The sequence below is a fragment of the Mytilus edulis genome, chromosome 5 (genome assembly GCF_963676685.1).
Source record: "Mytilus edulis chromosome 5, xbMytEdul2.2, whole genome shotgun sequence".
Lineage (NCBI taxonomy): Eukaryota > Metazoa > Mollusca > Bivalvia > Mytilida > Mytilidae > Mytilus > Mytilus edulis.
This window is the reverse complement of record NC_092348.1, coordinates 74,591,419-74,606,404: the sequence shown is the minus strand read 5'-3', so window position 1 is coordinate 74,606,404 and position 14,986 is coordinate 74,591,419. Positions and strand designations below refer to the sequence as shown.

At 32.5% G+C, this 14,986-nt stretch overlaps 2 protein-coding genes across 2 annotated transcripts; both read right to left on the bottom strand.

Annotated features, from left to right (window-relative positions):
* Nucleotides 1-1,916: 1,916 nt before the first annotated feature.
* On the bottom strand, nucleotides 1,917-3,239 carry LOC139525240 (uncharacterized protein F54H12.2-like). The gene has a single exon (XM_071320436.1). It carries the CDS (start codon nucleotides 3,237-3,239, stop codon nucleotides 1,917-1,919), a length of 1,323 nt encoding a protein of 440 aa, XP_071176537.1.
* Nucleotides 3,240-4,123: 884 nt separating this feature from the next.
* LOC139525239 (uncharacterized) lies at nucleotides 4,124-5,278 on the bottom strand. Its single transcript, XM_071320435.1, has one exon. It carries the CDS (start codon nucleotides 5,276-5,278, stop codon nucleotides 4,124-4,126), a length of 1,155 nt encoding a protein of 384 aa, XP_071176536.1.
* Between the last annotated feature and the right edge of the window lie 9,708 nt (nucleotides 5,279-14,986).

Sequence of the window (14,986 nt, the reverse complement as noted above, 5' to 3'; positions counted from 1 at the left end):
AAAATACAAGTGATTGATTGAAGTCTCCAATAGTTTTAAATAATCCACTTCTTCATTACAAATGAAATGATAACCATTTACTCTTTAATCTTTTGCGATTTTGCGATTTTTCCACATTTCTTAAGAATTTTTCAGGAGACATCTTGATAGCTTTACCCTCTGCTGCACCATCATATTCATCAACATCCATCCTATTTTCCTCTTGATTGTCTGATTTTGATCGATCTACAGTTTCTTTTAAATTTTTCAATTCTGTTTTTTGCAAAACCTGACCACTACCATGTTGTTTGGTTACATCTTCTTCTAGGTTTATTTCTGTTTTTATACTGTCACTATCTTTACCATCATATTCCTTTTCTTTTTCTTTCACATTAACAATTTCACATTGGTTGGACATATTCATCAATCTTTCATATTTCTCCTTGGGTAATAGTATTAACTCCCGAGTCATAGTATTTGAAAAAAGATGATATCAATGTTGGAATAATAACAATTATCTTCAGTAAACGTTTTCTCCTCAACTGAGGTGTTATATTATTAACTACCACAGCACGAATGAACTTTGCAAAAGTTGAAAGATTCCTTTTAACCCTCTCAGACAATGGTATGACGCTTTTTAGACAGTTGAATACTATTTCTACTAATAGTTGTAATTGTCTGTGGTCCGTGCTTTTTATGATTTGAGCAGATTGTTCAGGTGTAGTGTTCGCCAATAATTTAAGGAAGCTTCTACTTGATTCTTTTAAAATCATTTTGGTTGATAAACAATCGTGTCCTCCCCCGGAAAAGGATTTGCGCGCAACTGATATTCAGGGTTTGAACCTGGTGCTATATCCACTATCAAGCAATTGTATGGTCTGCTAATTGCACGTTGGTAAACGTCCATGAAAAAGCGAACTTGACCTGGAAACATTTGTCGAGCTAAAGATTGTATTTGCAGTGAATCTCTACCATTTTTGAAAAGAAAAAAGACGTGAGAATTCAAACTGATTGATCGCATAACCTTCCCCTTCTGATATAAATTTTGTAGTATAAAAATAATTGATGTTAAGGTGTGATGACTTAAAACGCAATAAATCTTCTGCATCAGTTTACAGTCCACTACTTCATCCATTTTATCATCAATGATCCATAATGTGTGTATATCCTTATCAACAAGAAAATCACTTTCATCAGGCAGTTCCAGTTGAAATGAAATGTTGGAGACAGTTTTTTTCAATTCATCGAAGACATCTTGCCATATGCTGTAACAGTAGTATATCTTCTGAGGTGGTATTGTAAACATTTCCTGAGCGTTCTCTAATAATCTTTTAATGTATGTAGTTTTTCCTGAACCCGTTGGACCGACACATATTGAAGTCATGGGTGTTTGAAATTTCACCAAACTCATGATGATCACCTCTTGCTCGAATGATGATTGTTACCATGTGTCTCATCATTTTAAACACTTTTTCATATGCAGTGTGAATAGGTTTTACCAATCACATTGAAAACAAAGATGTCGTTTGCTTGATGATTATCACTGAAAAAATCGTGAATGTTAGTTAGATCATACTCTCTACATAAGAGTGATAAGATGAAAATGCAATATTGACCGCATACTGATGAATTCTCACTCTGTAATCGTTTTTGATTTATTTCCAGAGATATCGCATTGTGTTCAAAGAATTTTAAGAAGTGACGTGAATAATAATCGGGAGAGTGTGCGAAGCTGTCGAAAAATATCCCTCTTCGTTCCTCATTTATGAAAAAGGCGATCCAGTGTGCACCATTCTCAAAATGATTTTCAGTGTTACAAATAAATCCCATGGGTCGATTTCTCACTATCTTAGGTATCTGATCTGCTGCAAATATACCAACAATTTTATCCTTCATTAGTTCATCACAATTAATCATACACTCCAATTGCATAGTGTTCATTCTTGAATTATGATGTCTCGAGTTTGAGTTATTTCAAAATATCCACTAAATTCACTATAAATGATTATAGTTGTTGGTTCAGTGAGGGGAGAATCAAATGTGCATTCCAAATTGACACGTTCATTCCTTTTCAATGTTAAATAATCTAAACCTTCAAAAATTGGTTCCAGTTGAAAGGCATACAAGGCATATCCTTCAGAAAAACTGTCTCTGTTTAATCCATTACCACAGTCTTGCAGAGTTTTCCCAGCAACCTCAAATAGATTGCGAAATGCAACAATGGATGATTCTCCACTTGACGAGTCAAATTTTACTCTGACAGGATTCCCGGAAACTGGCACTCCCTCAACTTTAAGATTTATTTCACTTAGGTGGCAATGTTTGAATGTCCACGGACATAGTGAGTAGTCACCTGCTATGTTTTGACTCCCCGTAAAGGCTATCAATACCTTATTGGGTCTATTATTCTGGAATATGTTGTTGAAGTTAAAACTTATTTGACCAGCTGGAAGTGAAATTGTGCGAACATCATTTTGCACAATGGGATATTTAGCGTTTACTGTCCTGAGTATAGAATCGTGGCCATATACAATGCCGGGGTGAACGTGGATCTTTGCTATTGATAGATACATATCTTCAATCTCAAGGTAATAATCAGCATCTTCATCAACCGACATTAGATAAAATTCTGGTCTCGATCTGTAGAATTTCACAGTAACTCCTACTTGATTTAATATGTAACGATTCATTGAAAACAGGGGATGGAAAATGTTTCCTTCAAGATCAACAGTTTTACCATTTTTTATGTATGCTGTTCTTCTGTAGAGCCCAAGATTTGATCCTGTGTTACAATCTGCATCATCCAATGTTCCTTGATGATCGTCTATCCATAATTGACTTGAGAGCTGCGATTCTTTAGCTTCTTTCCCATATTTCAATAAAGTTTGCATATAAGCTTTGTAAGGGTAAAATCCTGTTGAAGATGTGACAATTTTATTTTGAATTAAAACATCTATTTGATTAAATAATGCATGCAAAACATAGTTCACAGGCCCGCAATTAACGTCACTGCTATCTGCTATGGTTCCATCTCCTCTTTTAAGTCTTAGACGTACATGCATTGTTGATTTACTTAAGTCTAGATACTCTGTTCCACCAGATATGTGAAACTCTATTGGCGATGTCTTTGTAAAAGTTGCAGCTGGTCGAATATGTTCATATGTGATTCTTGTGACTGCAGTTTGATGACCTGGTAGATTGAATAAAGACAACTGACTTGGTTGCAGCTCATGAAATGTTTCAGGATTTATTTTAGCCATTTTGAATTTTACTGGAAAATATCCTTTTCAATTAGCTGATTCTTTAATCTTTTTTTCACACTCTGTACACTTCCTTTCTTACTGTTTGTTTTATTTTTCCTTCCTCCTTTCTTTGTCTTTTTCGTTTTCTTCTGCTCCCCTCTATGGCTTTTTCTATTACTGTTTTGTAACTTCCCACGTTTGCGTTTTATCTTTTTCACAGCTCGACTAATTTCCGACTTAGCATTTTCCACCTGCTGCTGTGCATGTGTTACAAGTTTAATGGGTGATTGCGCATGTGGTTTACTTTGTGGTAATGTGATTGGTTCCATGAAGCTAGCTGCTGAATTAGTGAGGGAACCACCACTCTGGATAGTTCTTCTGTATGAATTATTAAGATATGAATTGTGATGTTTGTCATTCGCTAGATTTTCATAGTACATTATCCATGTCCTAGGGTCTAGCACATATTGAGAATTGTTCAATTCCATGATTATCATGCAAAGTATGGATACGACCTGAAGTGCAGTGTAATCGACACTGGATTTTTTAAAAATGATGCATGACTCCCTTGCATGTCAGTAATAAAGAATTCAATGTCTCTTATTTCACTTTTCACCACTGGAATGTATGCAAGTTGATCAAAGTGGTAGTATTCAGTTTGAGAGCAGCAACATATTCGCTTCAATAAGGGTTGTTTGTTACCATCGACTATTACATCACCGCATATGTTTGCATATATATATAGATCATTATTTGATGATAATTTAATATCAACTAATGCGACTTTCCATTTTGATTTCATCACTATTGGCGTCTGAAGATATGTACGGAATTTGTGTGGTCTGTTATGTGGGTAAATGTCTAAATTTTTGTTACTGTTAATGACCATGTAAAAGCTCATTTTAAAAGTCAACAATATCTCTCTCAGGAATCCACTGACAAAAACGTTTATCCCAATCCTGGAATTTTACATAACCCTCACGTTGACCATTCCGCCTTCGCCATTTAAGCACTTTCTCAACAAACCACAATGCGTCAGCCTCCTTTTTCACACGCTGCAACTCTGTATAATTGAAATTGCCTACAACTTCCTTGTCCAAAAAATCTTGTACTTTATAAAAGATTTTCCCATGTATTAGAAATCGTCTATATATTTTAAATATTTCGGAGGTCCACTGTTGCTGATAAGCTCTTTGAAACGGTTTCTTCAAATGGCTCAGTCTTACCATGTCATTGATTTTAAAATGAAACTGTTTCCCTCTTTTACGTTGTACTTTTAATGTTTCTTTCTTTTCTCTGATTCGTTTTTCTTTGGGTGGAGTTTTAATATACATATATGCCCACAAATCATATTTGTTTTTCTCATTCACATCTTTTGGAGCTGTATTATTTAAACTTCTATGTGGCGTTGCATTATAACTTGCTACCAAATTTTGTATAACATTGAGATAGCTATAAGTTCTATGCTTTGTAAAATATCGGAACATCATCCTCCGAAATGTCAAATTGACCCTCTCTGCTATTGACGCTTTACTACTGTCGGAATTTAAATAGACATGATGGTAAATGTCATATTTTTTAAACACACGTTTCAAATCTTTGTTTTTGAATTCAGTTCCCGCATCTGTGGAAACCTTCAAAGGGATTTTACCATGTTTGAAGATTTTTTCAAATGCATCAGCTACTGTCTTCCCAAACTTGTTTTTTAATGGATAAATCCATAAAAACCGTGTGAAAATATCGATAACAACCAACAGGAAACGTGTCTTATTGTTATATTTCTGTATGTTGGATACATCCATAAGGTCAGCATCGTATTGCTCATACGGTTCCGATACAATTATTTTCACTCTTTTAATTCTACGTTTTACAGGTTTTTGTAAATTGTAGTCGTCTATTTTTTCCATCCATTTCCTGATCTTGTATACGCTTGGTACATTTCCATCTCTTGATGTCTTCAACGTTTGATAAATTTTTTCAGCACTTAGGTATGCTCCCCCATTTGCTGTATTGTAATATACATTCCTAAGTTTTTCATCTAAATCATCATTTTCCATTGTTAAAAATAGGTTCCAAATCTATCATTTTTTCAACTTTATCTATTATGCGAGATGCTCTGTGCGGTGTTTTCAATATAGTATTTTTCCAATCTGTTGATTGTAAAAATGTAAGTTGATAGTAGACTCTCACATTATCTGGAATATTTGATTGTCTGACTAAATTAACAAAATCGGTGTACACTTTATCTGTTTCTACTTGATAAAAAAAATCCCATGCATTTCCTCCACTTATGTGTTCCACTTGATTTTCCTTCTTCAGAATGTCAAAAACTGACTTTGCATATATTATATCGAATATGTTATCAAGTCTGGCTATATTTTCACATGATTCTATCTCATCCATGTTTTATTAATAATAATAATAATTTATAATGTATGATATTTTTGTTTGGGTTAGGGTTAGGGTTAGGGTTAGGGTTAGGGTTAGGGTTAATTATTATATTTACCAATTAAACTTTTATCAAATTAAAGCTCTCAAATTGTTTTAAATGTTCCTTTTACTACTTCCATATCCAGCATATCAACAATTTAAATGATTGGTAATGCGTTAAATTGTTTAATGAAATGAAAATTTTTTTTAAATGTTCAATTTACTTTTACTACTTCCATATCCAGCATATCAACAATGTTAAATTGATTGGTAATGCATTAAAATTGTTTAATGCAGTGAAAAAAAAAATAAAAACATTCTTTTATATTTTACAAATTAAAAATCAATATTTTGATATTATCCAACAAATATATTATGCAATTTTTGCTGACGGGGGCAAAATTTTTGTCAACGTGGCAAAAATATTTGCTGCTGCCACACAATATATACTACTAAAAATGTTCCAACTACAAACAACGCCACTTGCATGCATCATCGTGTACGGTCAACAGTCATCACTGCAGAATGAAATGTAAATATTTTTCTTATGCATCATACGAAAGAAAAGTATGACACTATCGTGCAAATAACATGTTTGTAAACAAGTGGCGGAAGACACCAAGGGGAACTTCAAAACTCACAAGTCGAAGAGAAACTTGACAACGCCATTACAAAAAATGAAAAAAAAAGCGAAAAGAAAAGACCACAATGTCCACAAAACATTACATGGAAAAATCAAAATTAAACAACACCTACCCAGCTACATATACATTAGTTTATATACAGTTGCTGCTATGTTTGTTACATGTATGTATACATGTATGCTGTTTGAATCGAAGAAATCTGTACAAAGTAAAATAAAATATAATATCGTAAGAGAAAATAATATGTTACTGAGAGCAACTAATCCTATTTCTGTGTTTTTCTGGTTTAAAGCCTACTGAATTTAGAGTAGAAATACTTAAAACTCGGACGAGCAGGGCGAGGGAGAATTTAAAGACCTATAATGTTGCACTCATCATGTTGTTCAGATACACATACCAAGTTGAATTATCTCCCGTTTGCCAGAAAAATCATGGTTAATCCCAAACATTCTGACGTTCTTTATATTGAGAACTTGAATGTTGGTTCTAGTTATTTGTTTATTTCTGTTTAAAATATTATCAACTTTTTATAACTTAGGACAATTGACATCACTTTTATTAAGAGACATTCACGCTCATACGTAATGATTCTACTTCAAGATAATTGAAAAAGGGATTTTTTTTTACTGTACAGAAATTAAAAGAAAGGCCATAAGGGAACAGTTACGCCATTACTGTAAAACCATGAGTGTATACAACCTATACACGGTGGAACTTTTTACGCCGTCCTCACTTCACTCGAAACAAACTATAGCAATGGAATGGAAAATTCGGGAAATAATTAATTGTGTATTAAATCATGACCCTCAAGATTTAAAAAAAAATATTTTGCTTTGTTGGGTTGCTGTCTCCTTGATGCATTTTATACAGGTCCTTTAATTGATAGACACATTATCAAATTTAAGTTGTACTAGTGATTGCTGTCTCGTATAAATAGGCACTTTTTTTCACACATATTTTTTATTCACAATAATAAATTGGTCTTCTTTGAAGGGTAAAGATGGATCAAAGTAATTCCAAAACACATATTTCCATTTGAGTCATAAAGTTGTTCCAGATATTCTACATGCAATCGATAATAAGATTTAAGATTTTTATTCGGTTTTCTTATTCTGACATTTAAGCATGCATAGGATTAAATGATTATGCTTATGAATAATTCACATTTTATCCAAGCAATTATATAGAATTGTCAGTGTACTTTTGGTTAACCAGTTTTCTATGAAACCGTTGTTTAGTGCAATTAAATCATACTTCACGGAAGAACCAACAACACCCTGGCCAAAACAGAGAAGATGAATAAGAAAAGGCAAAAACCAATGTCAGATTAGATCATTTTTTTTGGAAACTTTTTTGTAAGGAAGTAAGGTATATATATATCCTTTTTGATTAATAATACGTTGGCTCTTAAAGTCATAATAAAACATTATCGAGATCTTGATAACAATTTTGTATGGTCAAATTCAACACGAAATGCCTTCTTCTACTCTGAAATCTAAAGTTTAGATACCAGACAGCTAACTTTCCTTTTGGGTTTGGACATTTAAAATGGATTAAGTAGCCATACTATTCTTAATTTGTAACTTAAGAAAAAAGAATTATTTTTTAGAAAATGGCACATTTTTAAGCAGACTAACCCGTGGTGCACACAGTTATTCAATAACTATCTTACTAAGCAAAGTTAACTATACTAGTATATAAAGTTGATACGTACAAATTCGTAGAATATTTGTTTTGAAATCTTTCAAAAAGTAAAAAAAGTGGTTTACAACGTTTATATATGTTGTATCAATTATATATGTTAAGTGTATATGCCCCCCTGGGGACCTAATTTGGAAAATAAAATTGATCTTATCTTATCTTATCTTATATAGGCTGTATTCAAAATAAACTCATATGACTATATGTAATAAGTTTATTACTATAACTATTCCATAGTTTCAAACAAATATTAATCGATTGGGTGTGGTCTAAAACTATTCGGGAGCCAACGGTTATCCGTGATATCTCCTTCATAAGTGTAACATTTACTGCCACAAATGTCCAGTAAGTGAATGGTCACTTTACCCATAGTACAAGGTAACTTCATTCTCTTGCAATAAATAAAAATGAATTCCATATCAAGGTCAAGACTTTCACCACGCCTGTTTCTATTAAACCTGCGCTTGCTTGCTCTATGATGATATAAACAGAACATATTTCAATTACGTAGCTGTTTAAAACACTCAGATCAAATAAAAATGCCCATGTTATAAAGACAAAATATTTGAGAGAAAGGGAATACGGTTAACCGAAACAAAGCTTGGCGTTTGTTGGTATGGTTGATAAGTGTTTCTCGTTTTTCATATAGCTTAGACCGTTGGTTTTCCTGTTTGAATTGATTTACACTGGTCATTTTGGGGCACTTTATAGCTTGCTGTCATGGGTGAGCCGAGGCTCCGTGTTGGAGGATGTACTTTAAGCTATAAATGTTTACTTTTTATACATTTTGATGGAATGTTGTCTCATTGACACTCATACCACATCTTCTTATTTATATGTTGTCCTTATTCCTTTTTTTATTCAATTGTATTAATTTTCTCTCGGATAATTCGCCTACACCTTAGATGAAATAGCTATAATTATTACTTACGTTTATAGCAGTGTGATGAATAGTACCTATACCAAAAACAAACATGTGCACATGACACTAAGTGTCATTTAAGCAAAGCTTTTGCAGCCATGATGTTAATGATTTAGGGATTGTGTCTATACTTATGACTACTTAATCAGAGGGTATACCGTCATTATTTAGTTACCATTCATTCAGACGTTTAAAGCAAGTATCAGTCTACCACATTTAGCATGGTTAACCAGCTTATTAATGAACAATAATAGCAGCTGGGATCCTAAAAATAAAACATCAAAACGGTTACTACTACGGAGTGTCTACCCATGAGAATCTCGCACTAACATATGTGAATGATTATTTAATGTGAACGGATTTGTACGAGACGGAGTGTTTAAAGACATTGTCTACCTACAAGAATCTCGCACTAAAATATGTGAATGATTATTAAATGTGAACGGATTTGTACGAGACGGTTATCTAACTAGAGAATGAACTTTGGATTATAGAGCAAAGATTATTACAATGGTATCCGAACGAAGAATACAAAAGTCGCTCATGGTATCAAGGGTTGACTTGTATTTTCTCTAAAATGCTTGCCTTTTCTTATTTGCTTAATAGCAAATTAACCATTAGGTTTAAACCCGTTGAATTTCTATATATGCACCTGTCCTAAGCCAGGAGCCTGTTGTTCAGTGATTATCGTTTGTTGGTGTGGTTCATATGTGTTTCTCGTTTTTCATATATATATTAGATCGTTGGCTTTTCTGTTTGAATTGTTTTACACTAGTCATTTTTGGGCCCTTTATAGCTTAATGTTCGATGTGTTGAATGCCACATTTTCTAATTTATATTAATTTGGGGAACGATTCTAACGAAGAAGAAATCTGCCTGTTTGAAAGTCGCTGTTAAGTTTATTATTCAAAATTTTGTTAGACATTAATTGATTTGGAGCTTAAAAAAGTGTACATCCTTCTTTGTATTGGTGAGGATCGTGTGTTGACCTCTAAGATCTCTAAAGGTCTTTTGGTTTTTGTATTGTTGGGTTGCTAGTGCTGTCTTATTTACGTAAACACAACCACTCATTTTATCTATAGATATAATGTCTTGTTTTCACTGATATTGTTTTGTCCCGGACACCATTGCTCATTTTCAATATATGCTGCTATATCCATTGAAGGGATTACTGTAAATACAGAAATTATTGCAAGGTTTTTATTAATGCGAATAATGCGACTGGGTGAGTATCGCAATAAAAAGAACTCGGATTCTGAATGCATATTTCTGTATGCAGATATTCCTAAAATCGCAATAATTTATCTCGCATATCGATCATTCTTAAAACATCGTAATAATATATGCATGCAATAATTTCTGAATTTACAATATTGTGAATAGTTTTCTATTTTCGTGGTTAGAATGTGAAATTTATTGTTCAAAGGTTGTTACTTTATAACTAATAACTTTTAGATATTCACAGAAATAAAATAAAAAATCTTTTCAGTTTCATTGAGCTTACTCAATTCTAATAAAGCATTTTTAAATTTTACTGTTTAATTTGTAATCATCATATGTGCGGTGTCTTTATTATAGATCTATTAAGTCTGAGTAAACAAAATATACGGTTTAGAAGTATATTGAAAGCATTTATGCGTTTGCATACTACAAATGTAGTTAAAGGGTAATTACTAGGTTCCAATTCGAATTCACTACCTACGAATAGACTGAAAATCTTTAATCTTATTTATTACATACTAAAATATTTATTAGAATTACAAAAGCTCTATTCAAACATTAAACAATTAATGCATTAAATCGTGATAAAGTATCAGCATTTCTTACGTATTTTAGGACACGACGTCATCTAATTCATCATCGATATGTCTTCAGAAAACTGTGGATGATCATGTGATTTATTGAATGAATGTGCTAAATCCATTTCCTGCCAAAGAGTCAGATTAAAGTTTCCATGCAAACTTACTCAAATGAAGTCGAATTTTTGTCTTACAAAACAATAATATATAAGCGATATTTTGAGTTTTTTTTTCCAACAAAATTGAACCCAGCCACTTTTATTAATGTTTGAAACACATATTAATCATACTATTATGATTGTCGAAATCTCAGCTAATGACCTTTAAATAATCATATTATGGAATATAATAGATATGGAGTGCATGTCTAAGTTTACGCCGTCACCGTGGCAAGCGTAGCCATGGCCGCCGGATACACATAGCTGTCACTCCGGACGTTCGTAGCAAGCGAGAAAAGATACCCACTCTTGAGGATAATGCGAAGCAAGGATTTGTGTAGCTATAGTGTCACTATACAAGTCCTTGTGCGAAGTGAATATAACAAACTGAATTGATGTCACTTTTAGACATAAAAGTTGCTCCTATATTTTATGCCCCACGATAGTAGAGGGGCATTATGTTTTCTGGTTTGTGCGTCCGTTCAATCGTCGTACCGTCCGTCCGTCCATCTGTCTGTCCCGCTTCAGGTTAAAGTTTTTGGTCAAGGTAGTTTTTGATGAATTCGAAGTCCAATCGACTTCAAACTTAGTACACATGTTCCCTATGATCTTTCTAATTTTAATGCCAAATTAGAGTTTTTACCTCAATGTCACGGTCCATTGAACATCGAAAATGATAGTGCGAGTGGGGCATTCTTGTTTATTTCTAAAAGTTGCTCCTGTTATTTTTTATTTCTAAAAGTTGCTCCTGTTATTTTTTATTTCTTAAAGTTGCTCCTGTTTTGTTTTTTTTCTAAAAGTTGCTCCTGTTTTTGTTTTTATTTCCAAAAGTTGCTCCTGTGTTTTTTATTTCTAAAAGTTGCTCCTGTTATTTTTTATTTCTAAAAGTTGCTCCTGTTTTTTTTTTATTTCTAAAAGTTGCTCCTGATTTTGTTTTTATTTCCAAAAGTTGCTACTGTGTTTTTTATTTCTAAAAGTTGTTCCTGTTTTTTTTCAAAAGTTGCTCCTGTGTTTTTTATTTCTAAAAGTTGCTCCTGTTTTTGTTTTTATTTCCAAAAGTTGCTCCTGTGTTTTTTATTTCTAAAAGTTGCTCCTGTTTTTTTTATTTTTAAAAGTTTCAAACTCCTGTGTTTTTTATTTCTAGATGTTGCTCTTGTTATTTTTTTGCTTTTGTTTCTTTGCTACTGTGTTTTTTGTTTAAATTTGTAGTCTTTCGACATGCAACAGATAGTAACATTCAAGTTTTATTCAAAGCTAAGTTTTTATTATATGACATTTAAACATACGTTGGATGAAACTTTTAAGATTATGAATAATTTTCATTTGATCAGAGTAAGTAGAATCATTAAATTAATCAGTTAACAAGTTGATGTATAACAATGAATTAAGAAAATGTCAAGGGGTAATAAAAAGTTAATGATAATGCTCCGTCTAAATAAAAAAAAAAAAGTTAATGATAATGCTCCGTCTAAATAAAAAAATGATAATGCTCCGTCTAAATAAAAAAAAAGACGAAAAGACAAAAAAAAAAAAACCCAGTAAAAATATATAATTTTTTTTATGATCCTGTTGTAGGAAGAACATTCAATAAACCAACTTTCCATTCAGTTCAATTGTACACTAAACAAACAAAGCGTTTTGACAGGAATTGGTCCATAGGTCTTTTTCTTTCTCTCTGTTTGATCTTCATCCTTTTGTTGCCTTTTTTCTTTCTTTCTGAAATGTACTTTAAAATTTATAAGAAAACTCCATTGTGCAGTATAAACGCTCAGCATAGAAACCAGGCGCGTGTTTCGTCAAAAAAAGACTAATCAGTGACGCTCGATTAAAAAAAGTTAAAAGACCAAATTAAGTACGAAATTGAAGAGCATAGAGGACCAACAATCCGTTACCAAATAATTTATGATTGTTCATTTCTTTATTTATTTTTGATTTTACAATACATGTATTTCATTACACTATCTATTAAGCCACTGCTGGTGGACTTTTCGTCCCGAGAGTAACTCCATGAATTATCATTAATATGGTCAATTATAAATTAACTGTTTATAAAACTACCCCAGAAATAGATTACCTTATTTTTATTTGACAAAACCTTCAGGAATTTTGTGTCCTCAGTGCTCTCCAACTTTAAACTTTTATATGACCTTTTAAATTTTTTGATTCGAGCGTCACTGATGAGTACTTTGTAGACAAAACGCGCGTCTGGCGTGCAACATTTGAATCCTGGTATCTATGATGAGTTTATTTAACTGATGCATGTGCATTATAAGGTCCGCATTATAATGTTTATTTATTTACTGAAGATGACCTTGTTTTTAAGTTTGAATAACTCCTGGTAGATTCTTTTCATAATGTAAATTAAGCAATATGATATGTTTAATGATAAACTTAAAAACAAAAACCAAAATAAGAATATGGCCATTTTGCTTTTGAATCTTCATACGTAAAACCAACAGTATAAATATTTGACATTTGTCTTTAATATCCAGAACTTATATATAACTTCCCCTCGATTACACTTTGTCAACCGGGATTGTGGTTTAGCATAGCTGTACAATCCGCATATCCAAACGCACATTCTGTTTACAGATGAGTTGACATTCCTTTATTCACCTGCTGCGAATTTCTATCAATGGAACCATAGGGAAACGGTGGTGACACAGTACAAGAAAGGCTAGACTTTATTTTATTAAAATGATTAGAGTGATGGCTTGCACATTTTTATTTTGCAATATTGAACGATCTTAAATGCATATTACTTTTGACTCTTGAGGTACTATGAAGATGTCAGATAAGTTTTTCACAGCACTCAATGTACAACAGTCATGTCGCTTGTCACAGTGTACTTTTAATTTGTCAATTTGTACAATATCGTGCATGATCTGATCGCGTGCATTCAACCCCTTAAACAATTATAACTCAACGAACTAATTTTATCGCATAATAGGATATGCAGATAAGGCTGATTGGAAGCGGGATTAATTTTTTGTAGAGAGATAACCACGACATTCAAAAAAAGATTCGGACTCGAAGAATAAATTATGCTTTTTAAACTTAACTAGGAATCAAAACATACACAAGCAAAAATGACATGTTCATAACCTCTAAAACGTCCTTTTAGCATCAGGAAAATTTTGACTATATGTCTCAAAATGTATAAGGACATCGTTAACCAAAACAAAAATTCTATCGAAAATAAAGCTATGTATTATTGTCTTTCGGTAACGAATTAATTTCGTTTTGGTTATCGACAACTTTCGTAACAACATTTCCCAAATCTTTGTAATTTCCAAAAATGTCTTCAACAGCAATATATAGCACTGAATAGCATATTGATTTTAAGGAGATATTTAAATTATATTATATAATATCATTTAGACTCTAATATTTAATTTCCAGTATGATTTGGCAATTTTTAGATTTTGACCATGTTAGTGAAACAAATATAGGAGAAATAGACCCTCCTTCTGTCGGTTGCTTTGTATGTACTTTGTGATTTATTAATTATAAGAAGGATGTAGATCAATGTCACTTCAACATCATGCCATTCTGAAATATAGAAATGGCTGTATTCAATTGTGGGATAGTTTGATCCGTCCGTCTGTTTGAATATTAATTTTATATTGTAGTGTCGTGTATTAAATATATGTACCTTTAAGGTATAGAACCACTAATTCAGGCCCGGTCGGAAAGAACATACAAGAAAGTAGTACATATTTTAAACAAAATAATTCCTACGCATATATAGCTGTATCTTGATTAATAGTGGGAATATTTGGGTAGTTTTTGTATCAAATGAAAGCTTGGGGGCTTGAGATCACTGCAGAATCCTTGTTGAAAGTTTAACTTGAATAATAAAGAAGTATATAAAATGTTAATAGAAGAGCACATTTGGCCTGTTGTTCAGATCAGAAGTTCCGGTTTTTGTACTATCCAACTTTGGGGAACCAGTACGCTCTAATATGCAATTAAAGGTATATTGATTCTTTTAGCACAAGTCAGGATAAGGTACAGTTTTGACATGACATAACTGCCACTTTATTTGAACTTAAGATAAAGTAGCCATAACCTGTTGGTGACCTTCTGCTGTTGTTTTTTTTCTATGGTC

Excerpts from the sequence above, each read along its gene's own strand:
- LOC139525239 (XM_071320435.1), bottom strand. The coding sequence starts at position 5,278 with ATGGAAAATGATGATTTAGATGAAAAACTTAGGAATGTATATTACAAT.
- LOC139525240 (XM_071320436.1), bottom strand. The coding sequence starts at position 3,239 with ATGGCTAAAATAAATCCTGAAACATTTCATGAGCTGCAACCAAGTCAG.